This window comes from Podarcis vaucheri, assembly GCF_965113315.1.
Source record: "Podarcis vaucheri genome assembly, chromosome: 6".
Lineage (NCBI taxonomy): Eukaryota > Metazoa > Chordata > Lepidosauria > Squamata > Lacertidae > Podarcis > Podarcis vaucheri.
Window position 1 is genome coordinate 54,699,076 of NC_138764.1, and position 24,270 is coordinate 54,723,345.

General features: G+C 43.7%; 2 protein-coding genes across 2 annotated transcripts in view; one reads left to right on the forward strand and one right to left on the reverse strand.

Annotated features, from left to right (window-relative positions):
- Positions 1–3,992: 3,992 nt before the first annotated feature.
- DYNLT4 (dynein light chain Tctex-type 4) lies at positions 3,993–7,141 on the reverse strand. Its single transcript, XM_082226802.1, has 2 exons — positions 6,889–7,141; positions 3,993–4,757 (listed from the first exon to the last, which is right to left on the reverse strand). The coding sequence occupies exon 2, from the start codon at positions 4,735–4,737 to the stop codon at positions 4,030–4,032; it is 708 nt and encodes a 235-aa protein (XP_082082928.1). The 5' UTR covers positions 4,738–4,757; positions 6,889–7,141; the 3' UTR covers positions 3,993–4,029.
- Positions 7,142–11,882: 4,741 nt separating this feature from the next.
- BTBD19 (BTB domain containing 19) overlaps positions 11,883–24,270 on the forward strand; it is a 45,508-nt gene continuing 33,120 nt past the window's right edge. The window contains exons 1-3 of the mRNA XM_082226793.1: positions 11,883–12,353; positions 17,608–17,815; positions 22,395–22,448. Of these exons, the coding sequence (XP_082082919.1) occupies positions 12,265–12,353; positions 17,608–17,815; positions 22,395–22,448 (351 nt within the window). The 5' untranslated portion in view covers positions 11,883–12,264. The remainder of the gene's footprint in view (positions 12,354–17,607; positions 17,816–22,394; positions 22,449–24,270) is intronic.

Genomic DNA, 24,270 nt, shown 5'->3' on the forward strand with positions numbered 1-24,270 from the left:
AGAAAGCTGTATCAGTGTTTCCTTGGTCTAGACTACTATAACATCTTCATGCTATGGAAAGCTGCTTCATATATTAGCATGTCCCCAGAGGAAACTTGGCAGGTGTGCACCTACATAGATAGTAGACATACTTCATGTGCTAGCTAGCAATACAACATTAGCTGCAGATAATAAAAAACAACTTCTGCTCAAGCAGCAGCAAAAAAAGAGATTCTTTTATATACTTAGTTTGGGGAACAAAATTCACCTGGTGCTAAAGAAATCAAAGAAAAGTGCATTGCTGGGCATTGCACAGTCAGAATCCCACTGCCAAAAAACCCCTCTTCCCAGTAACTGTCTACTGCACTTGTTGGGGTCACCTGGAAAGGGATCTCTGAACTTGATCTCAGAGTCTGGGAGGAAGCCATTGAGTGGGATTTAAAGATCAAAAACAGAATTGGGAATTATAATAATAATACATTTTTATTTATACCCCACCCTTCCCGGTTCAGAAAACTGGGCTCAGGGCAGGTAACAATAAATTTAAAACACGGTAATTGTAGAAGCAGCATAAAATACAGTATAAAAACATGAATAACAATAAAATTCAAAGTTCAGAAATCAATTTGGGGAAAATCCATCTAATAAGCATTAGATAGTCACCAGGGCTAGCTGGCCGAATTAGTCCTACTTGGGCCAGCGAGGAGGCCAGGGGAGAATTAGCTGTGGGGTCTCAGAGCACATAATCTTCATAAAAGGGGAGGGGGAGGGAAGAGAAGGGAAATAAAAGATCAGGCTGGATTCAAATTAAAGGCCAGGTGGAATAGCTGCCTTACAGGCCCGACGGAAGGTTAAATCCTGAAGGGCCCTAGTCTCATGGGACAGAGCATTCCACCAGGTCGGAGCCATCACTGAAAAGGCCCTGGCCCTGGTGGAGGATAGTCTGACTTAGGGCCCGGGACCTCTAAACTATGGTTATTCATGGACCTTAAGGTCCTCTGCGGGGCATACCAGGAGAGGCGATCCCGTAAATACGAGGGCCCTAAGCCACAAATGGCTTTAAAGGTCAAAACCAGCACCTTGAACCTGACCCTATACTCCACTGGGAGCCAGTGCAACTGGTAAAGCACTGGGTGAATATGATCTCATGGCAGGGACCCTGTGAGGAGCCTCACTGCAGCTTTCAGCACCCACTGGAGTTTGTAGGACAGTTTCAAGGCAGCCCCACGTAGAGTGAATTACAGTAGTCAAGCCTGGAGGTGACCATCGCATGGATCACTGTGGCCAGATCGGGATGGGAAATAGGGAGTGGAAATGGACTGGAAGTCAGTGCTGATGGAGAGCACTGGTGTAACGTGATCAAAACATCTAATTTTGCAGGCCTATTCAGGATCAATTGAAGTTTCTGGAACATTTTCAAAGGCATCCTGCGTACAATGCATGGCGGTTATCCAAATGGGTGGTTACCAAAGCACATGAGTAACAGAAGCAAAGGCTATTTTGGTCTAGGCAGAGCATGAACACTGGGGACTTCCCGCTACACAGGCAACATGGCTGGAGGCTGGTTCAAGCATGAAGTTATGTCCAGTACGGAAATCTCTTGCAGCTGTTTGAAAGTGGCTGGGATGTTCCTACTTGTGAGAACTGATTTAGACATTGCATAGACTAAGCTAATGAAATGCTGAGCTGAGATGTCGTGTTAGTGGGTTGTTCTTTTAAAAAATCCGTCTACAAACATAAAGTGTCCTTATTGTTGCTTGTGATCTTTGCTGTTCTTTGATACTCAGCGGGTACCATTTGCAGCACCTAATCACAGTATAGTAGGTGCAGGATTTCTCTAGTGACCTGTCCAAAATGAACCCCCTTTAGGAATTATTGGAGGTACTTGGTGTATGTTTCCCACCTTTCGCTGACTGCTTTTGTTGTCACCTTGTTACCTCTAGCCTCTTATTTTACTATTATTTTTGATGAGTGCACAAAGGAATTTCCTCTGGGTTGAGGTCATGTGCAACAGTGTGCGTTAGACAAAGCCACCTGCTTTGTTTGGTGCCCTGACATCCCTTCTCTTGGTGCTGTTGCCATCAGAGGCTTACTGAAGCATATCCGGTGTCTGCAGAAATGGGGCAGCTGTTGTAAAAAATAGAAAGGAGTTATTTTAGGGCAGGAGTGCTCTGTGTAAGGTTGCGAGCTGGCTGTTCTTGAACTGGACTGAGGGGGTTCTCCTAGGTCATTCTCAGACAGGCAACAGCCAAAATGTGCATGTATTTAACTGAATTACCATGCACAACTGAACAATGGCAGACTCCATAAGATGAGCCCTGTTGGATTTATTTATTGATTTCTACCCCACCTTTCCTCCAAGAAGCTCAAAGCAGTATTTATGGTCCTCCCCTCCACATTTTACCCTCACAAAACCCCTGTGAGGTAAGTTAAGCTGAGAGGTGGTGACTGGCCCAAAGTCATCCAGTGAGCTTCATAACTGAGTGGGAATTTGAACCCTGGTCTCCCAGGTCCTAGCCCAACACTTCTTCCTACATGTGGTGATTGGCTTGTTAAATTTAATGCTTGGTCATATGTACGTGTATTCACCATTAAGTGTGCATGGGATTGTAGCCTTTGTTTGCTGTGTGTTGATTTGTCAAATGTTTATCAGGGTGAAGAAAGTTGACATTCTTAATCAGCACTGAGACTTTTTCTGAATGTTGGCTGCAGCATAGTTTATGTGAAAAGCTTATTAAGATGGCTTAAGATGTTAGAGCCTACTGAGGTCATGGAGTTAGTCTATTCCATCTCCTCTCCACACCCTCATACCTACCAAAAGGAAAAAAAGTCTCATGGAGATTCTTCTTATTCATCTGAGAGACACTGTACTGGCAAGTGGGTTGATAGATGGAATTATTTTTCTGGCACAATCAGATAATTGCACAGATACAAACTGTTCAAAGCACACCCACATGAAAAACGGTATCTTCTAGCAATGGGTTTAAATTACGGTAAGCCTGTAACTTCTTATAGCACCTTGCAGAGAATTCATGGCAAATACAGGCACCCAAATCCAGGATTGTTACAGTTGAAGTCAGTGTCCTAACTCTGAGTCATCTCCACACTATATAGTAGATGGCAATACATTGGTATTTATGAATATTTCATGCCTTTTCTGTACTTGCTTTTCTCATGAAGTTGATGCTGAAATGTACTGAATCAGCAGTAGATGCATGTTTTCCATAAGCAACTGTATTTGGTCATAGGGAGAGACAGATAGAGGCTCTTTAAACTTGTGCATGAAGAAAGATACCTTTCTACTTGTGGAAAAGATTCCCAATGTTCTTCTGCTTGCACAAGTGGTTACACAACATCTTGCACAAGCAGAAGCCTGAGAACTGCTGTAGAATCTATGTAGTTTAATGCTCTGTAAACTCCTTTGAGTGTTTGCAAAACTGCGCTGGTAGCTATTTTCACTGCACTCATGGTTCTTTCATGTCTTTGGGAATTAGTTTGATGCTAGAATATATTACTCTCTCTATGTTGTACAGTCTATGTGTAGGTAAATAAGCAGCCTAAAGTTAAGCTAAAAAGAAACTAATAGCTCCTGAGCTATCAGAACCCTTCTATTTCATATTACAGTCATACCTTGGTTGTTGAATGCCCTGTAACTCAGACATTTTGGCTCCTGAACACCACAAACCTGGAAGTGATTGTTCCAGTTTGCGAATGTTCTTTTGGAACCCGAACCTCCAGTGGGGCTTCCGCAGCTTCTGAATGGCTGCAGGAGCTTCCTGCAGCCAATCAGAAGCCGCAATTTGGTTTTTGAACGTTTTGGAAGTTGAACGGACTTCCGGAACAGATTCCGTTCGACTTCCAAGATACAACTGTACTGTAATACATTTTTATCTGACAAATAATACTACGGATATTAAATTCTTCCACTATTTCATATCAACTTAAATTAAATATGGGTAATAACTACCCAAGTCACATTATGCATTTATTTTATTGCTAGCTTGTCACAGCAGGTAAGGGAGAGGGAACTTTAGGATCAGCAAAGCAAACTCATTCAAAATAGAGTCCATGAACTGTGGCCACAACAAAGAGTGATGAGTTAGTGAAAGTGGCAGATGCAAAACTGTCATTCTCCACATCCCAGAGGGATTGACTAGCAATGCGCAGACCTTGGTTGGCCTGTTGGCCCAGAAAGACGTTACACACCAGCTTGTAGCGAGGTGGGATCAGCTCTTTGATTCTGTTCCGGATGAGGTCTGACAGGTTCTTGGCCACCAGCCCGCCGTTTGCAGGGTTATACTTGGCATCCCCTAGGGAGGTGGCTAGGACAGATTCAAGAACTTGCTGCACTTGGGAGGCATTAAATTTGCAGCCTTCATCTGGCTTCGTCTTGTAGCTATTTTCATAGTGCGTCTCCCGCATGGGCTCAAAGAGTGGTAACCCAGAGAAACTCACTCGGCCGCAATGCATCCAGGGTCCAATGGAGAGCCGCCTTCCCCCAGCAGCCAGCGAGTTCCTCCTGCTGGGAAAGGGAGCATTGAGGATGCTCATGATGGAGCTTCTCCGGGATGGTGGAAAGGGGGCTTTCCCTTCTTCGATACTCTGCAAGCGAAGTAGTGGCTTGGGTGCCATATCTGTTGACTGGGAGTGCAGGGGGAGAGAGAGTGGCCCTGCCTTCGGATGGCCAGAGTCCGTGCCCTCTGAGGACATCATCTGGTTTAGAGTTTCCTGGGACAGTACCTGAGGCCGCTCTGCCATGCCTAAGTGGTAATCAACTCCTGGGACACAAGGGAAAGAAAAACTAAATTACATTGATACATTACTGCTCACTAGGGCCACTGTACTCCCAGCAACCCATTTCTTTGTTCATCTGGACAAAAGTTTATTTACAGGTAAAAGGTAAAGGGACCCCTGACCATTAGGTCCAGTCGTGACCGACTCTGGGGTTGCGGTGCTCATCTCGCTTTATTGGCCGAGGGAGCCGGCGTACAGCTTCCAGGTCATGTGGCCAGCATGACTAAGCCGCTTCAGGCGAACCAGAGCAGCGCACGGAAACACCGTTTACCTTCCCGCCGGAGTGGTACCTTTTTATCTACTTGCACTTTGGCATGCTTTCGAACTGCTAGGTTGGCAGGAGCAGGGAGTGAGCAACGGGAGCTCACCCCGTCGCGGGGATTCGAGCCGCCGACCTTCTGATCGGCAAGTCCTAGGCTCTGTGGTTTAACCCACAGCGCCACCCGCGTCCCTGCCTTATTTACAGGAGAATTCCTCAAAAAGAAAATGTTGACTTCCTCCTTCAAACACCAGGCAAAACCAGCAACGTACAAATGTCTATGTGGCCAGAGTATCTGAGAATGTCATTGCATGACTTTATTCTGTTATTTTTGGATGCTTTTGGTTGCTATTTTAGGTTTGTTTTTAAGTTTGCATGTTTTTATTGAGATTTAGGCTTGATTTGTTTGGTTTACTGCCCTGGGAGGGGGGCACATTATTGGGCAAAAGGGCAGTGGATAAATATGTTAAGAAAGGACAGATGGATGAAAGAAAGGGATGGGGCTTGGGATAGAAGACGTGACTCCTTCCCTGGTCTACCTCATCCAGGCTCAGAGGCTGGATCCGTCCATCAAGGAACAAGGTGTTGGGGAGGGGTGAGAGTGGTTCTAGGAAGCGGGGGTTGAAAGCAGGTCCTGCCCATTGCTTCTCTGGTTGAAACTTGCATCCCCTAACTGGCTGTTTTCTAGAATACTGGTGCAAGCCGAGTTCTAAGGAATTAGTCAATCGTTGCAGGAAATAGACCTTTAGCTCAAAAGGCTAAGAAGTAGTTTTGTTACTTTTAAAATTAACACATGAAAACTGAGATTTTCCAATAGGTTTGTAACTCCAGATTCTATGAGGCAAGAGTCTTAAGACAAAAAACATCAAAGGACGTGGAATAAATGGGTCATTGCCAGGAACATTAAAACCAAGAAGGAAGAGTGGAAAGAACAGCTGCAAAATTATTTCAGAGTCTTCTTCACTTCTTTTCTGTTGGGATTGGAAGCAATACATACTACAAACTGCCTGAAAGGGAGTGAGGGTGCATACTAGAGATCACATCTATGTAGGGATAAATTAAGACTTGATTTCCTTTCCTTTCTTTGCTATTTTTAAAAACCCAGTTTAAATTTTTATTATTATTTAATCCTATGATTTATTTGGCATAGAATATTTATAATAACATTTTTGTAGGACTGTAGGTGCCTTAAGCTCTTGGAGATAGAGCAGGTTAGGAAATTAAGTAAAACATGGCTAATTTGATTAGAAACAGCATCCTATCTTTTAAGGAAACAGCACAGATCTATTACTTTTTTCAACTGACTTCCATATCCTTTATTCGAACAACCACAGAAAAACAAGAAAGGAATGATTTCCCATAGCCAATGATATTTTTCTAGAAAAAGAGGTGCCGGAATGCACATGAACACCTCCCTTGTTCTCTTATAATGGCAATGGCACCCACCTGACAGGTGCTGGAACTGAATTTGGGCAAGTTCTGGCTGAATAAAAGCCCTGGGTCTTTCAACTGAAAGTAATGGAAGTATTCTCACAACCATCTGGTAACCTTTTGCATTTTAGGTCAGATTAACTAAACAGAACAGTATAAATCTCCCTCCTCCATTTTCAAATACTCATTAGGTGGAAAATAGGCACATGCCTAACCTCACCTGATACTGATTAAGCAAAAAGGATGACTAAAATGTGATTACGGGTAATTAATTCCCATTAAGTGATCTTGTGTGCACAGCACACACGAGTTCCAGAGCATGCGAGAAAATCATTGAAAACATCAGCAAAAATTTTGCTCAGGCAGCAAAAGGTGTGATTTATAGAGAATGGACCACAGTGATGTTCGCGTCTGGCCTATCTTACCTGAAAGCAACGAAGCCTCACACAGAGGCCAGAGGGCTTGATAGAAGTTGAGTCCTGCTACATCCGTGGTCAAGAGATAGGCTGTAGAAGCTGTTTAATACCCTTCATCTTGCTAAAGCTTGCTCAGGCTTGTTGCAAGGACCTGCCAATGCCCTCGCCCCTACCTCCCTGCCTTATTCAGCTCCCTCCCCTCCCCTGGTAAATCATTGGCTGTTTAATGTGACAGTTCAATGGGGAAAGCCATCAACGGCATTGCAGGAGGACTGGGCAGGCTGCCACCCGAAATACATGGTCTCCGTGGAGACTGTCTCACTCACATTATTTTTGCACAAATTAGAGTGTGTGTGTGGCAGTTAATGCTTCTATGCTTCATGGGGAGGGGTGGGCAGAGGAAATATTTGGTTATGGCCTAATGTCCCTTGTAGCCACTAAAGTGCTAGGCCAAGCTAATGGGGTTCTGTTCTCAGTCAAAGGGTCTCCATGAGGTCATACATTCTGACCCCATCTTTCCTTTCCTATTTGTGTCTATGGTTCATAGCTGAATATAGCTTGTTGTCCAAACTGGATGTGATATTAACTGCATGAACTTCAGCAGCCTTGGAACCTTGGGAGAGAGAGAGAGGAGATCCCTCTGTTTTATTGAAGGTATATTCTTCAACATGTCCTTGACACAATGATAATGCATTAGTGGCAGGTTTATTCCGCTTTGCTGGTTTGTTCTGTGATGCTTCACCAATGCTACCCCATTATTGCTGTCTGGAGGAGCAGCACACGACTTAAGCAGGACAAAAGTAAACCAGCAGGAAGTTACAGGAGATATAGTGAATGGAAACAAAGCCATACAACCTCAAAACCTCAAACAGCATTGAAAGTGGGATTGTGTATGACTGCCCAGGTAGCATCATGAGCACCGAATAATCATGAATGTGAAATTATGGAGGAGCCCAGGAACGCCTTCTCTTCCTGCCACACTCCTGAAAAAACTGTGCCCTCTTTGAAGCTGCTGTATGCATTTTAAGTGAACCTACCTTTGGCAATCAGGGAGGATTCCTATGAACAGCAAAGATCAGCTTCAGAGCAGAGGATCTTTGTAGGCTGGGTGTGGTGGGGAAGTCAGTACCATGGCAGAGACAGTTTAACTCTCTCTTTCCTTCCCACCACACAGTTATGAGGCTCCTCAGACTTCCCATGGACTTGCGAATTGCATGAGCTTCATCCACACAATTAAAGTTTGACCCTCATTCTCACTGCAGTCCCAAGTCCTGCTATGTAGACAAAACACTGCCTCACAATGGGCTTATTTTGGAATTGCCAGTTGCAACAACTGGATTTCATTTATTTGCTCTCTTTTTCCTTAGTGTGCCTAATGGAAAGGAAAGAAGAAACTTAATAATAATATGTTTATTTTACAAGGTTTGTTACTGGTTCCAGAACAGTATGGCTCTTAAAGAAACCTACTGAGTACCTTGTATTCCAGAAATAGTTCGTACTATTTGGTTAGTCAATACAGTGGTACGTCAGGTTAATAACTTAATTTGTTCTGGAGGTCCGTTCTTAACCTGAAACTGTTCTTAACCTGAGGTACCACTTTAGCTAATGGGGCCTCCCGCTGCCATTGCGCCGCCGCTGCGCGATTTCTGTTCTCATCCCAAAGCAAAGTTCTTAAACCAAGGTACTATTTCTGGGTTAGCAGAGTCTGTAACCTGAAGCGTCTGTAACCTGAAGCGTATGTAATCTGCGGTACCACTGTATTATTTATTAGATAACATTAATTATAGCATAATTGCACACACACACACACACACCAACACGGATGCCCATGTGTCCTACCATAAAGGGGACATTACTCCATTTGAAGTGATGGCAGAGTACAGTCCTCTATTTCAAGGGCTACCTGAGCCAAATTTGGTTTACAGATAAGGAACCATAACAAGGGATAACAGTGGAAAGTAAGCACATAGGCCACACAGTTGATGAGATGTATTTTCTTTTAAATATAAAGAAAATTACTGTATTATTTTTTTAAAAAAATGCATCCATGCATATAAATTAGCACTGCAAATACTGTGCAAATCTGTGTCCCCTTTTCTTATGATGCATAGATTGCCACTCTGACACATACACACATTCCAAAATAAAATAGAGAAGTACATTGGCTGACTAAATCTACTCAAAGCCGGATTAAATTTGTTGAGATGCCATCAACAGAGCCTTATGATCTAGCTACCAGCTGCACATGAATGCATGTAATGAAACCGTGACAGGCCCTATTGCTTAACTGCAAAGCAGCACCAGGAAGGGGTGATTTGGAGCAAATAAATAGGGAGAAGGGGTGCTCAGTCCTGTCTGCTTCTTCACTGGTGAAACTCTATCTGAAGTGCATTTCCCCAGAAGGAAGAAGCCCATCATGATTTTATTATTTACACATATACATGAAGAATGTGCCATTAAGTATACAGTTGGCTATGATCGAATGTTGAACCTATTCTTATGTTATCAGGTTGCCGTGGTTGCAGCTCCCCTGTGGCTCCATCAGTTCCAGTGATAGCTTTGGTTACCCTTCATCCAAGCACTTGCCATCCACTTCCTGCAAACAGTCAGGCCTGATCTATTGTCCAGCTAAAGGTGCTCACTGATGCTGGGTCAAATCTGACATTTAAGTAGAAGTCAAAAGGAAATAAAGCGATGCGGGGGTCCAGCTGCGGTCAGGTGATTTCTGAATAACCCAGACTGCTTTCTTTACCTGCATAATAAAACAATTTTGACAGGAACAGCACTTAATTGCCAGGCAGAGAGTTATACAAATGGAAGTGTATTGCACACTTTGTTCTGGGGATAGGAGAGAACAATTTTTACCTTAGTCTGCGTACATATTACCGCTCACTCTGGTTCCAGTGCACTCTCACCACTGGTGTTCAAAGCTGGGGATACATGACATTTGCCACAATTCCTATATGTCATGTAGTTTCTTGAGAAATACTGCTGTTGGTGTTATTTCCCTCAAACCAGCTTCCATCTGATTTGAAAATGTAAGTCTTGTTCCCTTTGCAGTAAAGCTGAGGGGTGTACATTTGAGACAGCTGTTGCACATGTCAGATGACAGCTTCATAAATTCTAGGATGGCGGAGTTGCAGGCGTGGGAAAACCAAACAGGTCCCTGAAGTATCTCTGGTGCACACAGCAACACACAAATGCAACTTGAAATGCTGAGCAGGAAAACAAAGTTGCTGTGCTTTAAGCCACTAATGTACACCTCGCTTTAGACATTAACTAGGCTTCAGTACCTTGGGCAGTAAACCTTAAGGATTTGATTAAAGAGCCTTCAGCCCCAGAAGGCCTTGTGGAGACCGACAGTCTCCCAAAGATATTATTTCAACAGCATGAAACCTATGTAGGGCAGCTCCTCAGCTAAGGATAGGTTTAGGTTACTTACAAGTGGGGTTGCCCAGTGACTGTTTCAGAAATTGAGCTAAGCTCCTGCACCTTTAATATGACTTTCCTGATAAGGATCCCATCCACAAACAGACCAACTTAGCTTCATTGATGGAACTACATAACCCCTGCCCATTCGAAAGTGCCTTAACAGATACAATGGACTGGCACTTCAGACCATTAGCTAGGCCAGTTACGGTAGTTTAAGGTAGTATTTGGGTTTGAATGAAAGCCTGAGGGAGTAGGTGTTAGCAGTGTCTCATTCGCATCACAGAAGCAAAGACCAAATGGGAGCTACCTCCTAAAAGTGACAGGGGCTGTTAACTAGGGCCACTTCTTATGTTTTACTTAACTTCTCACACTGGTCTGGTGGTGCTGAAACAAGTCGCCTGTGTATGTAGGAGTGTGTGTCAGATAATATGACCCTTTCCCCATGTCACTGCTAGTTTCACCTCTCCTTGGGGCCAGATAGCATTGTGGCATGGATATGGGGAGTTATGATGTCATCTGCCCCTCCTCCCAAGTGGTATCCCTGCTTCAGACATTACTTCAGCTGTGGGACATAATAATTAAGGACATCCATTTTATTGTACACTCATTATGATGCTTTCAGGGTGGTTATACATGATTCTGCTTTCAATGCTATTCACGGCTGCAAAAGTTTTGGGGTGGTCATACTGCTTCATTTCCAGTCAGTGCACATTCCGTAACTTCCTGCAGATGTTCTGGGTTTGTTGTCCCATTTTTACTGTGCTATAGGCCGTCTGGATAGCAATAATGTAGTAGCATTGGGAAAGTATTGCAGAACTAATAAAGTATTGCAGAGCTAATAAAGAGGAATAATAAAGAGTGGCTGGGGAAACCCAGCCAGATGGGTGGGGTATACATAAAATCGGAACAACAACAACAATGTCTGACACAAATTCACATGTTGCAAAATATGCCCACAATAAAACATTGGCCTGGAGGGAACCACAGAAACAGTAACCACACCAATTAGGTACCGTGATTTAAGAATTGGCCCTTTGAGAGCAGGCAGGATGTTCAGTGTCAAAGGCCTTTGAACTATTTGAGTGCCTGGCCAGGTATATGTTCCTAAGGATGTTGCTATGATCCTAAACATTTCCACTCACCTTCCCCCACCCATTCTACACCTCTGCATTGGCCTGAGCTACTACTGATAGAAAGATAGTGCTGGAGTCTGTTATACGTGATGTCATATGACCTCAACACATCACAATCTCTCTTTTTGTCACATGTGCACACACACATGCATTCTGCGACAATGAAGCAATCATTTCTATATGCCTTCAGGAAATTATGCAAAAGACCTTAGCAACTCTGTGGCAAAGCAGAAACACTGAGGATACCAGATGCAGAGATGTGTCATTTTCATTTCGCTGACAGAGGAGCTGGCAGTCCTGTGACCTCCCCATGCCAAGGATGAGCTCCTGCCAAGCTTGAGCCGGTTCTGACCCCCCCCCCAAAAAAGCACACACACCATGCAGGCAGTTTCCCCAACACACAAAGGTCCAGTTTGCTTGCTTAAGACAGCCCCTGGAATGAGTCTATCCCCCTTTCCTTTTTTATTTAACCCCCGCCCTCTCATTTTTCCACATTCTCCAGCCTGTTTTGGCGCGTTGCTCCCTCTTTTTACAAAAGCCTTTCCCTTCAGGATTTCTGCGGTCCCTTCCAGAGCAGCTGGATTTTAGGGCCTGGGCAGCTGCTGTTGCCTGGCAATGAGCTATGTTGCTTCCCCCTTTTCTGGCCTTTCTCTGCATTCCTGCCTTGCAGCTGAGCGCCCAGCCAGCCGCGACTTCTCTCAGCTCTATCTTTATCACAGACAGCCAGGCCAAGGAAGCCCCCGCTGAGCCCCTGAGCGTGCCTGCTGCCCTGCTCTCCTAGGCCTGGTCCTGATCCTGACCCGGAGCCCATTCCCTAACTATGGCCTCTCCTTGCTCAGCTGTCCTGCTAGGGGATTCAGCTGCCTTTGCTGCCGCCCTCAGGACTCTCGTCAACAACCCACAGTTCAGGTGAGCCAGCTGGAAGACCCAGCTAAGAGAGCCTGGGGATCAAGGTGGAGCTGGGAGTGAAGGTCGCAACAGGGAGGTAAACTAGAGAGCAGGTTTTAAGTTAGCTCTGCCAGGCTGTTGAGCTGGGAAGAATCATAATACTGGGTCACTGTGAAGAGAAGAAACAGACCCCACCCTGCTCCACTATCTGCCAATCTCTCTTGCAGATTTGGCTCATGACTGTCAGGGAAGCGTTACATGTTTGGAAGCAGTACAGAAATACTGCGGTGAATGATACCACATATGATGGTGTTATCTTGGATCCTCTGCTTTTAGGGATCATGAAAAGTGGGAGGGGATATCTGAAAAAGGTTTTAAAATTATCAAAGAAAGGACAATTATCCTCGCACCCAGGTGCAAATAATCTGATGAAATATTTTTGTATGCATTATTGGGCGGGAGGTTGGAACAGTTTGTTTTTAAATCACAGTTGTAAACTTTTTAGTGATAAGTCTATTACTTTATCTTTTTGTAAACTGCTCTGATGTTTTTTTCTACAATCAAGTGGTATATTTTGTGTGTGAAATAAATAAGCAGATTAGAATACAAAATATGTTATTAAGGCATGGGTCAGCTGTTCCTATGAGCTTTTCTGTTGTTGTTTTTTCATGTGGAGATGATAGTAAAGGTGAAACCATATATACCAGAAGCACAGCATGAGTGATTGGCTGTGCATTATTGTGTCAGCTGGGAATGCTTTGGCTACCCAAAATATCATACAATACAGCCTTTACTTCACCAGTTTGATGCCCTCTAGATGTTTTGACCATCAAACTCCTATCACCCCCAGCCTGCTTGTAGTTCAGAACAACTGGAAGGTGCCAGGTTGACAAAACTGGTCCAACTGATGGGCAGAGCAGAGCAATCCTACAAGGGGCTGGGGATGTATGGAGTGGCAGATTCCTACCTTTCATCCATTGCCCTGCCCAAGGTAAGGGCCCTGTCCATGCTAGGATCCCCATCATGGCACCATAGCACTCCACATTGGGTCTTTTACACCTTGTTACCTGCCTCTTTCTGAGTCACAGCTTTGCCTTCCGTGTAACACCAGAATCTATCTTTCATAAACAAGGGGGAGAAACACTGGTGTAGCCTTGAGCACAATTTACAGGCCAGGCCAGTGAGCTGTCCACACCAACATCTTGCTTTTAACAAATGTGGGATTATTTTGGCAACATGCTGCCATGTCCTGCTGACCACTCTGATTAACAATAGTGTTGCTAGGTACTTAAAGGGTCACAAAACAGATCAGCAACAACCTTGCATGAATATTATAGGGTGCCTTTAGACAAATGAAGCTGGTAGGTGGCTCAGGTCTAACCATTGCTGCACTTAGATGCACATCCTGCATTTTAAAATGGGGGGCCCTGCACAAAAGGACCGGAGAAATGGGGGCCCGTACAAAAGACTCAGGGCTTCAGCCCCCTGTACCAAGAATGCCTTTGCTGGTTAACATCCACTGGATTTTCTGTGTTTATACTGATACTTGTTAGGTAATAGTTATTGAAGAGAAGCATCATAAGCATCCTCTCCAAAGATGCTACCCTCTTGAGTGAAGTACTACTTACCGGGAACTTGGTACTTAAAAAGGTTCCATGTAATAGCTCTTAACTGCACGGAGAGACTATTATCTCTTGATTCCTGTTATGCAGTGCCTGAGCACATTCCCATTTCCCGACAGTGATGATTGGCCCTTCACAACCCGCTCCCGATCTATGTTTAGAGGTGCTACATCAGTGATGGCCAAACTTGGCCCTCCAGCTCTTTTTGAGACTACAACTCCCATCATCCCTAGCTACCAGGACCAGTGGTCAGGGATGATGGGAACTGTAGTCCCAAAACAACTGGAGGGCCAAGTTTGGCCATCACTGTGCTACATGGACAACAACATTTTGAAACAATTAGCTGCTTTCATCTGTTTTATTGATCAAATTGAGCTTCTGTGTATATGTCATGTTACCTCATCTGTGCCTCAGATGATGGGCCCAGGACTGAAGCTAGGTTTCTCTCAAAGGATTCTCAGCCCTACTTCCTTGATTGCTTACTTGATATTACATACAACATGAGATGGGCATTAATCCTGTGAAATTCATTTAAAAATTGGAACTTCAGTTTGTGCTAATGTCCTAATCTGTGAATGCCCTTCAGTCAGTGCTAATGCCCTAATCTGTTAATGCTGGTTGAGTAAAAGTTTGAGGATCAATGCATTAATTAGTTTCTTAGTATTACTTCATACGCTTAATTCATCTTAGAACCGATAATCATTTTTTGTCCTCCAAGCTATCAGAAATGGCTGATACTTAAGCAGAATTTGAGGTGGAGATTTCCCTCCTTATTCAATGTGGGTTGCCTTGCTTTTTGGAACTATCAAGATGTGTTTTTCTAAATGCTTTCCCTATCCGAATTGTGCTACTGGTACAGTGGTCACATTGCATAATTTTCATCTGTAATAAACAGGATCTTTTCCTATTACAAAATCTAATTTAGAGATATAGCAATCGGGGACTGCATGAGACAAGTGAAGATTCTCTTCCCATGAAGAATTTGGTCAGGATATAAAGGATTTTTCTAGGGGCTTACCATACAGAATTGCATTATGTGGTTACTGAATATAGAGGAGCCTGCCTCTACATTCTAGATGAAATTTCAGTTTTTATCAGTTTCTCATTTTTCCATACGTAATTTCAATCCATCATATTTCTGCATCACTTTGATATTTTTTTTTTAAAGTCCCCCAAATTTGCAAGGAGATTTTAAGCAGATTGTATTTGTACATTGCAGTAGTGTTGGTGAGGAGCTATCCCAACTGCATGTGATGAGACCATTTTATTCCTCCACTGAGGGTCTTTCCAGAGAGATTGTTTGTTTGGTTTTGCACAGTGTTGATTCCTATTTGTTCCTTGGGGATTCAGAGCCATTGCTGAATGAATACTGCATTTTCCTAGCTGTCAAACTATATTATGTTGTCATTGAAAAAAATGATATTTTCTCCTCCCCATTAGCATGTCTATTGTGAACGAGAGTGCTGAATGGAATGTGCTCATTGGCATAGCCAAGGGGGGAGGCAGGGAGGGGCAGCTGCCCCCCATAATAAATAAAAATCAATATAAATACATAGCAAACGGGGGTTCTGCCCCCTAACAAAAGGTCTGCCCCCCCAACAACCCTGGCTATGCCCATGAATGTGCTTGTGTGAATATTCCAGCCTCCTATGGACAGCACCTATGACTTAATTAGTTGCACATAGCATCATAGAGTATTATTATTATTATTATTATTATTATTATTATTATTACAATAACAATATCATCACCAATCATTATAACAAAAATTATATGAGTGCAATATCTTCTTTAGAGGCAGAGTGCTTCTCACTAATAAAAAAGACATATAACAGAAGGCTGCCTCCTTTGGTCTACAGTAGTGGATGCTATTTTGTGGTACTTTCACTTTATATTGATTTGGTTTACACTCCATCTTCAACAATGGAACATGTGTGTCCCCTGCTTTTACTTTCAAGTGTTGGTGTCCCCCTGCCCTCCTGCAGCAAGGCTGCCACCTGCATGGTATTATTCAGCTGGTGCTAGCTCGGGGCTGGGAAAAGCCCAGGGAAAGTGCAGCTTATTTAGCAACTGATTCTTTCTATAATATGCTACTGCGGCTGTTTGCGTTGGTGTAGTTAGCAAATGAGATTGTTGTTTTGTTTCAGAGGAATTGACATTTTACGAACAGGTGTGAGTCAAAAATGCAGATTAGTTTTCTGGTACATAGAGGTCAGCGAGAAAGCCGCTAAGGTAATGGAAAATTAAGTGAAGTGAAGTGAGTTACAGAACAGGCCCTGCTGTAGCTACCTGGGTTCACATACCCGTGTACTGTAATGTGGCAGGGAAATCTTCCTACATCTGTGCTTCGACTCAAAGCAACTGTAGTAGTCCCTTTCTATAACTCTGGTGCCCTTACATATACAATTGGGCAATTCATAACACTGCTTGGAACACAGAAGTAAGCATCACGTGGCTGCTTTACTTAAGCCCATGTAGATTGCCAAATTATTCCACTTCTACTTCATGCTGATCCGGTCATGTGCAGCCACTTGTGTTAAACTTATTCATCTTTTTTGCCATGCTGTTGCTTCCTGATCCACCTCAGGCTCTATGCCCACCCACCCTTCAGAGTCCCATCCAGGTCACACTGGGCTGGAGAAAAGCAAGCCAGTATGTACGTTACATGAGCTACATAGATGTGCCTGCACTCGTGCATTTTTTACCCAAATTTCCAGTATGTGCCCCCTTCCCCACCCCCTGCAGCTCAAACCCAGCACTGAAGGGGTGGAGTTGTAAGGGGATTCCCCCCCCCTGGTTTGGTTCTGGATCAGATTAGAGTCACCCACACCTGTAATTTGTAGTATTACAGGATATAATAATGGCCACAAACATACAAGGCTTTAAAAGGGGGTTAAACAAATTCATAGAGGATAAGGCTATCTGTGGCTTCCGGCCATGATTCTGGAGGTGGCCTGCCTCTGAATATCAGCACAAATGGGGAGGGTGCTATTACTTGTGAACTCCCCAGGGGCATCTGTTTAGCCACTGAGAGAGCGTGATGATGGACTTGATGGGCCTTCAGCCTGATCCAGCAGGGCTCTTATGTTGTAACATGTAGTTCGACCCCAGGAAACAATACATGCAGCCCAGATAGTGTACTTACTGAGTTTGCTGAAACTGAGGAGGAACAGCAGGAAACCAAGTGCGCAATTAAAAGCCCCATTCAAGTGCTTTATGCTTTATTTCTAAAATGAGAACTTTTGAGGTTAATGTCACATCCTCTGTCTGGGAAGCTCTTACTCCATTCTTTCTGTATGGTGACTGTCTTTGTTCACGCGGTGCTGAAGAGAAGGCTCTCTGCTTGATGGATTACTATTACTGCTTCATTTATTCTAGGACTAAATCTGGCACTCGGGTTGCCACCTGTCCCTAGAAAGATGTGATTGTCCTTTCTTGGGGGGGGGGGAGAAATGTGTTCCCTGTCCAGTTCGGACTTCAAACAGGACACCTTTTTCATGTATTCAAGCACACCTACTGCAAATTTTCTTTGAGCACACGCCAGCTGAACTCTGCAAGATGGTTCTCAATGGGGAGAGTAGCTGGAGAAAGGGGAGAGCAGGGCAGGGTGTTGAGAAGTGTGCATGGTAAACTCATTGCCTGTTTTCCCACAGTGATGTGACATTTCTGGTAGGCAGAGAGCAGAAGGAAATCTTTGCCCATCGCTGCCTCCTCACTTCCCGCTGCCAGGCACTCCATGCAATGTTAAGCCAGCCCCAGGAGATACAAGCCCCACTGATCCTCAGCCACGTCCAGCCAGAGGTGTTCCTCGCAGTCATTGAGTATCTGTACACCAATAATGTCACCCTCAACAACAGCATTGTAAGTATGACTTGTATTAGTACAGGCTTGGCTTGCAGTGAAGTGAGTAAATGGAGAATGGCTTAAAATTAGTAAATCGTATTATTAATGTGCTTATGAGGAAACACAAACCTTTTAAGTCACCCTTGCAGATCAATTAAAAAATGTTACCAACACGAGTCTTGACAGATAATAATAGGTCCTCCCCGCAACCTTTTCCATTGTGTGTCTGATTTTTACTGCTGGTCCTGTTTGCAGATTCAGTGTACACAATTTTAAATCATGGGTACTGTACATATATATTTCTCTATAAAAAGTAACCCACACAGTCTATTGTTGTTAAAAAGCAAAGGTGGATGATGTTTTCGTCCGTAAGATGATGATGATTGAAGTAAAGTCACTTCTGCTTATTATGCGCTATAATGGCAATCTGGTAAAACAGATATGTTAGTGATTATGCTGATAATGGAGAGAGAGAGAGAGGCCCTGCTCATAGCAATCTATTCACCTGGAAAGAATCATTATGCACCCCACATACGTACTTAATCTCAACCACAGAAAGGGCAGCAACCACCCTGGTATAATGCAGCTGTTACTTGGTTGAATGTGCTAAGACTCAGTTCTAGTAAAACAGTAGTGATATTTGAAAGCTGAGTAGCATCAGTGTCTTAGTGTTGGATTTGCTCCATCCTCTGCTGCATTGCCCTGTCTCTAGCATCTCTGTCTTGTATCACAGAGCCAGTGCTTTGAGCTCTGAAAATCCTGTCTCTTTTCACTGCAAAAGATCTAGAAATCGGGAGAGGATGTGGGCTGGGTGTCTGTGCAAGAATGCTGACTTAATCAACCGCCATTAGCAGCTTCCACATAATTGGGTTGTTACTTAGGTTTTTCTTAATTTAAAAGCTGTTGAATCAGATCTGTGCATCTCCTAGTGATTTCAGACTGCAGCCAAGTAAGGCAATGAAATTACTTGTGAGTCAGTGCAGTAGTTTCAAGATTATGTTTAGCACCTAAAATGGAGCAGCAAGCTCATAAAATGGAGGCTTTTTTACTGGCAGAGATGAAGGAAAGTCTCTGATGAGCACCACAAAATCCAATTCTCTCCATCAATGTCATATGTGTGGCACATCCTCTTTTTAGCTAATCCTTCTCTATTTTACGTTTTATTTTTAACAAATGTTTAGGATAGGGGCTCTCTTGTTCACTTGTGCAGTGATTGCAGAATGCAGATAATTTGGTCTGCGCGTTTTCCCCATTGTGCATTAGCAAGCAGGGAAGACCACATTTTTCTCTTACTGATTCAGGGACCTTTTCTTTGTTGGAAAGTTCCATCTGGATGAAGCTGTTTATTTGGATGAGGAGCTGTGGCCCTCCACCATCCCTGACCATAGGATATGTGGACTGGGTCTGATTGGAATTGGGAGTCCAACAACATCTGCAGGGTCACAGGTCCCCTGCCCTGATCTAGATTCACAGAATTCTGTTCTGGGCTTGGTTTTGGGAAAGGAATTGCTATCATCATGCTGGTCAAAAGTTTCAGTTTTGATCCGTAGATATATTATTCTAGCCTTGTTTTATATCAATCACTGTGGAAATATTCCTTCAGTAAGGGCGGTATATAAATATTGTAAACCAATCAATATATTGTCATAGGAAGAAAGGGGCAACCTTAAGATTTGGAAAAACTTCCTTCTGCGTTAATCAGCAGATAGCTGTTGTTCAGGTTTTACATATGCCTGCAGTATTGGCAGCATCTCACTCCTGTGACTCAGCTTCTCTGTCAGGAGCTGCCTCCAGGGAAGGTTGAATTCCAGCCCTGTCATCATAAAAGGACATAGTAGATGGTGTATTTGACATCTCGCTGCCTCCCTCTGTCATTCCCTACTGTGAATGATTAGAGACTGAGTTTGTACCACCCAAACAAATTCAAAATCAAATTCAAATAGCTTTGGTTATTTTATGTAAGAATAAAGGTAAAGGGACCCCTGACTATTAGGTCCAGTCACGGACGACTCTGGGGTTGCGGTGCTCATCTCGCTTTACTGGCTGAGGGAGCCGGCGTACAGCTTCCGGGTCATGTGGCTAGCATGACTAAGCCGCTTCTGGCAAAACCAGAGCAGTGCACAGAAACGCCATTTACCTTCCCACTGGAGCGATACCTATTTATCTAATTGCACTTTGACATGCTTTCGAACTGCTAGGTGGGCAGGAGCTGGGACCGGGCAACGGGAGCTCACCCTGTCGTGGGGATTCGAACCGCCGACCTTCTGATCGGCAAGCCCTAGGCTCAGTTGGAGATGGGGAGAGAAATAAAGAGACATAAAAATGTTGTCCTCCCCCAGTTTTTCAATTACACCAATCTGTCCCACCCCACCCCCTCCAAAAAAGGAAAATATTGCAATCAGTGCTATTTTTCTGGAAAAAGAGGTGCTGGAACTGAGTTCCGGTGAGTTCTGGCTGAAAAAGCCCTGGTTGCTATATTGGTCGATAAAAATATCCCAAATCCATAGCTCTTCAATGCCATGCTTTTGTGACATTTTGGTGGTCCTGAGAGATGTAATGCTCAACTATGGATTTTTGAATATTTGCCATAGAAACCATAATCAGGTATCAGGTACATTTTTTTCATTACATCAACAACAACTTCTACATAAGGTAGAGTCTGGATTTATTAAATAGGTAATAGTTTGAGAGTATATGAACTGCAGTTTGTTGACATTCATCAGGGAAGTTTGGACTGTCCTCTTGCTGGCTGCACCAAACTCATCTGATCTTTATAATGTTTTCTCTTATTCTCTCTCACACAGCTCAGGACGTTGCTTTCATTCTTTGGAATTTTTAGCAGCCACACCCAGCAACATGAGAAGGGCTGGATGTTTCATGGGCTGGGAAGAACATTATACGCACTCCTTAATGCCCAGAAATTCCAGGAGAGATATAACATCTATCCAGGATGGGGGCAGAGGGGGAGCAAGCTCTAGTAGACAAGCCTAGATTCTAGGGTTTACGCGTTTAATTTGTTCTTAATCTGTAGAAATGTGGTGATTATGAACCTAAAAGGGGCAGAGAATTGCAGCTGCCAACTTTGTGAACTGAAGAGTCCACAATGGTGAGAAGAAAATGTAGGGAAATAGGATTTTGAAAAGAGGGAACTACAAACTCATATGTGTATGTGTGTGTGTGCGCGTGCGCGCACGCATGCGCGCGCGCACACACACACACACACACACACACACACACGTGTGCCATTAAAATGAATATATTGGCTAGGATGCTGTTTTTATTCCAATCAATCCCAATTGTAAACAATTTAAGCTACTTCAAAGAATGGAAAAATATATCTCTAAATATATCTGGCGGGGGGAAAGCCAAGAATTAAACATAAAATTATGATAGATACAAAAGAAAGAGGAGGCTTTGCTCTGCCAGATTTGAAAATGTATTATGAGGCAGCTTGTTTGTGTTGGTTAAAAGAATGGATTATATTGGACAATGCAGACATCTTAGATCAGGGGTCAGCAAACTTTTTCAGCAGGGGGCTGGTCCACTGTCCTTCGGACCTTGTGGGGGGCCAGACTATATTTTTTTTTGGGGGGGGAGAATGAATTCCTATGCCCCACAAAGAACCCAGAGATGCATTTTAAATAAAAGCACACATTCTACTCATGTAAAAACACCAGGCAGGCCCCACAAATAACCCAGAGATGCATATTAAATAAAAGGACACCTAATCATGTAAAAACACACTGATTCCCGGACCGTCTGTGGGCTGGATTTAGAAGGTGATTGGGCTGGATCCGACCCCTGGGCCTTAGTTTTCCTACCCATGTCTTAGATCTAGGCTTAACATTCGACTGGCATGCGTGTCTCTGGTATGGGAAGGCTAAAACCTACAACAGTTTTATGAAGCACATCCTTAGGAAGAATCTGTATAGAATCTGGGAGAAATATAAAAATCTGCTGGAAAGAAAAACACCTTTATGACTATCTCCCATTGAGGCAATTACAATTAAGAGAGTTGATATGGACAGACAATGGGTGACTTACAGGGAACTGGTGAATTTTACAGCGGGGGGACGACCCAAACTAAATTCAATGGGAAACTTTAGAAGCCAAGTTACGGTTTGGTTGCAGTATCACCAGATATACAACATGTTTAAATTAGAAAGAATGGATTTCTGGACCAAAGCTCACAATCTGAAAAAACAACTCTTAGAAAATAAGGAGAAACTTCTGTCTAAAATGTATTTTTTTTTTATTAGAATGGGAAACAAAAGACGAGCTTGTTAAAGCTTCAATTACACACTGGGCAATAGATATTGGACACAATATAGATCATAACCTCTGGGAGAAACTTTGGAAAAGCATATTTTTGTGGCACGAGTGCTGGAGGGTGGAGGGTAGGAAGGCAAAGTCCCATCGTGTGAGCAGCAGTCTAATTGTGCAAGCCAAATTTTGCCCATAGAAACTTTACAGAAAGCTGAAGGGCAAAAGACTGAGAAAATCAGGATGGATTCAGGCACGTGCCATCATTGCCGATAGAACAGAGAGCATTAAGTACCGAGAGTGTGCATTAATCACTCCTTTGTTTTGACTGTAGGCCCTGGAGGTCCTGACTTCATCCATAGAGTATGGGCTGGATGACCTCAGAAAGGTAAGCACTATGCTTTGTGTCACTTAAGTTGATTCTCCACGAGATGTATTTGTAATGTAATTACTTCTCCTTGCATATTACAGGGTGAGGGATGTAGGAGTTTTTGCTCAATGACACAGCCTCTGGGATGCAGCAGGGCATGTTATTGGCTGCTTTAAAATAGCCTGCTGGTAATTGAACCCAGATTCCCCTAATCTTTATCAGTGGATCCCACGCAGATGTGCCTTCCATTGTGTGCTCTCTTTCACAATGAAAGCAGAATCCCACAACTGTGGGTGCTAGAAGGCCAGATCCATACAGTGTCCTCTGTCTGTATCCAAACATGGCAATGTTAAACTTTGGACTACCCCACACCAATCTGCTTTTCGGATGCATTACTTCACTTCAAAATGTGGTGAGCAGCCCATATTTGGAGATCCTTCCTGACCATTCTGTTGAGCAAGGGCTCTGGACTCTGTCCCCAAATCCTCTTCTGATGACGCCACTGATATTAATTCAGGGAAGTATTTAACCTTTCTAGTGTCTTCCTGTCTATGGTGGTGGTGGTGGTGGGAGGTAAATCATTGATAGTTTTGTAAACGAAAGATGGAAAGAAAAATGCTTGCTATGGACATTTACTACTAAGCTGATATGACTGAATTGGAATCCCTGTCCCTTCAACTCCTACAGTTTAGTGGGCAGAAATGTTGGACTCAGAAGAAGAGTTTGGATTTGATATCCCGCCTTTCACTCCCTTTAAGGAGTCTCAAAGCGGCTAACATTCTCCTTTCCCTTCCTCCCCCACAACAAACACTCTGTGAGGTGAGTGGGGCTGAGAGACTTCAAAGAAACGTGACTGGCCCAAGGTCACCCAGCAGCTGCATGTGGAGGAGCGGAGACGCGAACCCGATTCCCCAGATTGCAAGACTACCGCTCTCAACCACTACACCACACTGGCTCTCGATGACTGACCTTACGTTGGGCCTACCTTAGATGTTTATTTTCCACTAGCTAGTGCCTTCTAGCAGCCGCCTACAGAAACTCAAGCATCTGTGTTACATTACATCTTGATTTCACTGTTGTGGTTGGGCGGGGGGAGGCAGGAAACCTTTCTTCTTGGTTCTTTCTCACTTGTTTCAGAGGAACCTTAGCTAGAGTAATTGTGAGGGGAATAGAGGTAGGGAAGCCCCATGACAAAGCTTGCAAAACAGAAACTCTCTGCTTTTAGGAACAAAGAACTTGCCTTATCTTTAAATTACAGGAGACATGGAAGCAGAATGCACTGGCAGTGTTCAGGTTCACACCAGCCATGAAAGAAAATACACCGCGCCAGTACTGTCAGCAAAGCAGCCTTACATTGGCAGATTCCTGCTAGCCCAGGAGCTGCCAAACACTGTCAAACTCTGTTCTAATGACTCCAGTAAAATTCGCCTTAATCAGGAAAATCTAATCTGGACGGCTCCTGATTCTGACTGGACTTTGTGTCCATTTTGGAGAACTTCCAGGTCCCCTCCAGTTGTCCTGCTTGGGAGCATCTTCCTGCCAAACTGATAACTAGATTTTCCTATTGCTGATTCAGGGTGATTTCATGTGTTTAAACAAGTCTTCATAATGGTGCATCTGGACAGTGGAGGCCAGTTCATCAGGGCAAATATGCCATTCCCCCAGCAATCTCTACTTGCCCTTAGACAGCCCTCAAATGCCTGCCTTCTTAATTACATCCACTCCAGGGGGTTGCCTTGGCTATGGGCTTCCTCAGTTTTTGCTTTACAGAACTCAGCAGGGAATAAGATTGGAACAGAAACAGAATTAGTTGGCTCTTCCTGCCATTGGCTCTGGCTCC

Bases quoted from the DNA above. Each gene is read 5' to 3' on its own strand.
- DYNLT4 (XM_082226802.1), bottom strand. From the start codon at position 4,737: ATGGCAGAGCGGCCTCAGGTACTGTCCCAGGAAACTCTAAACCAGATG.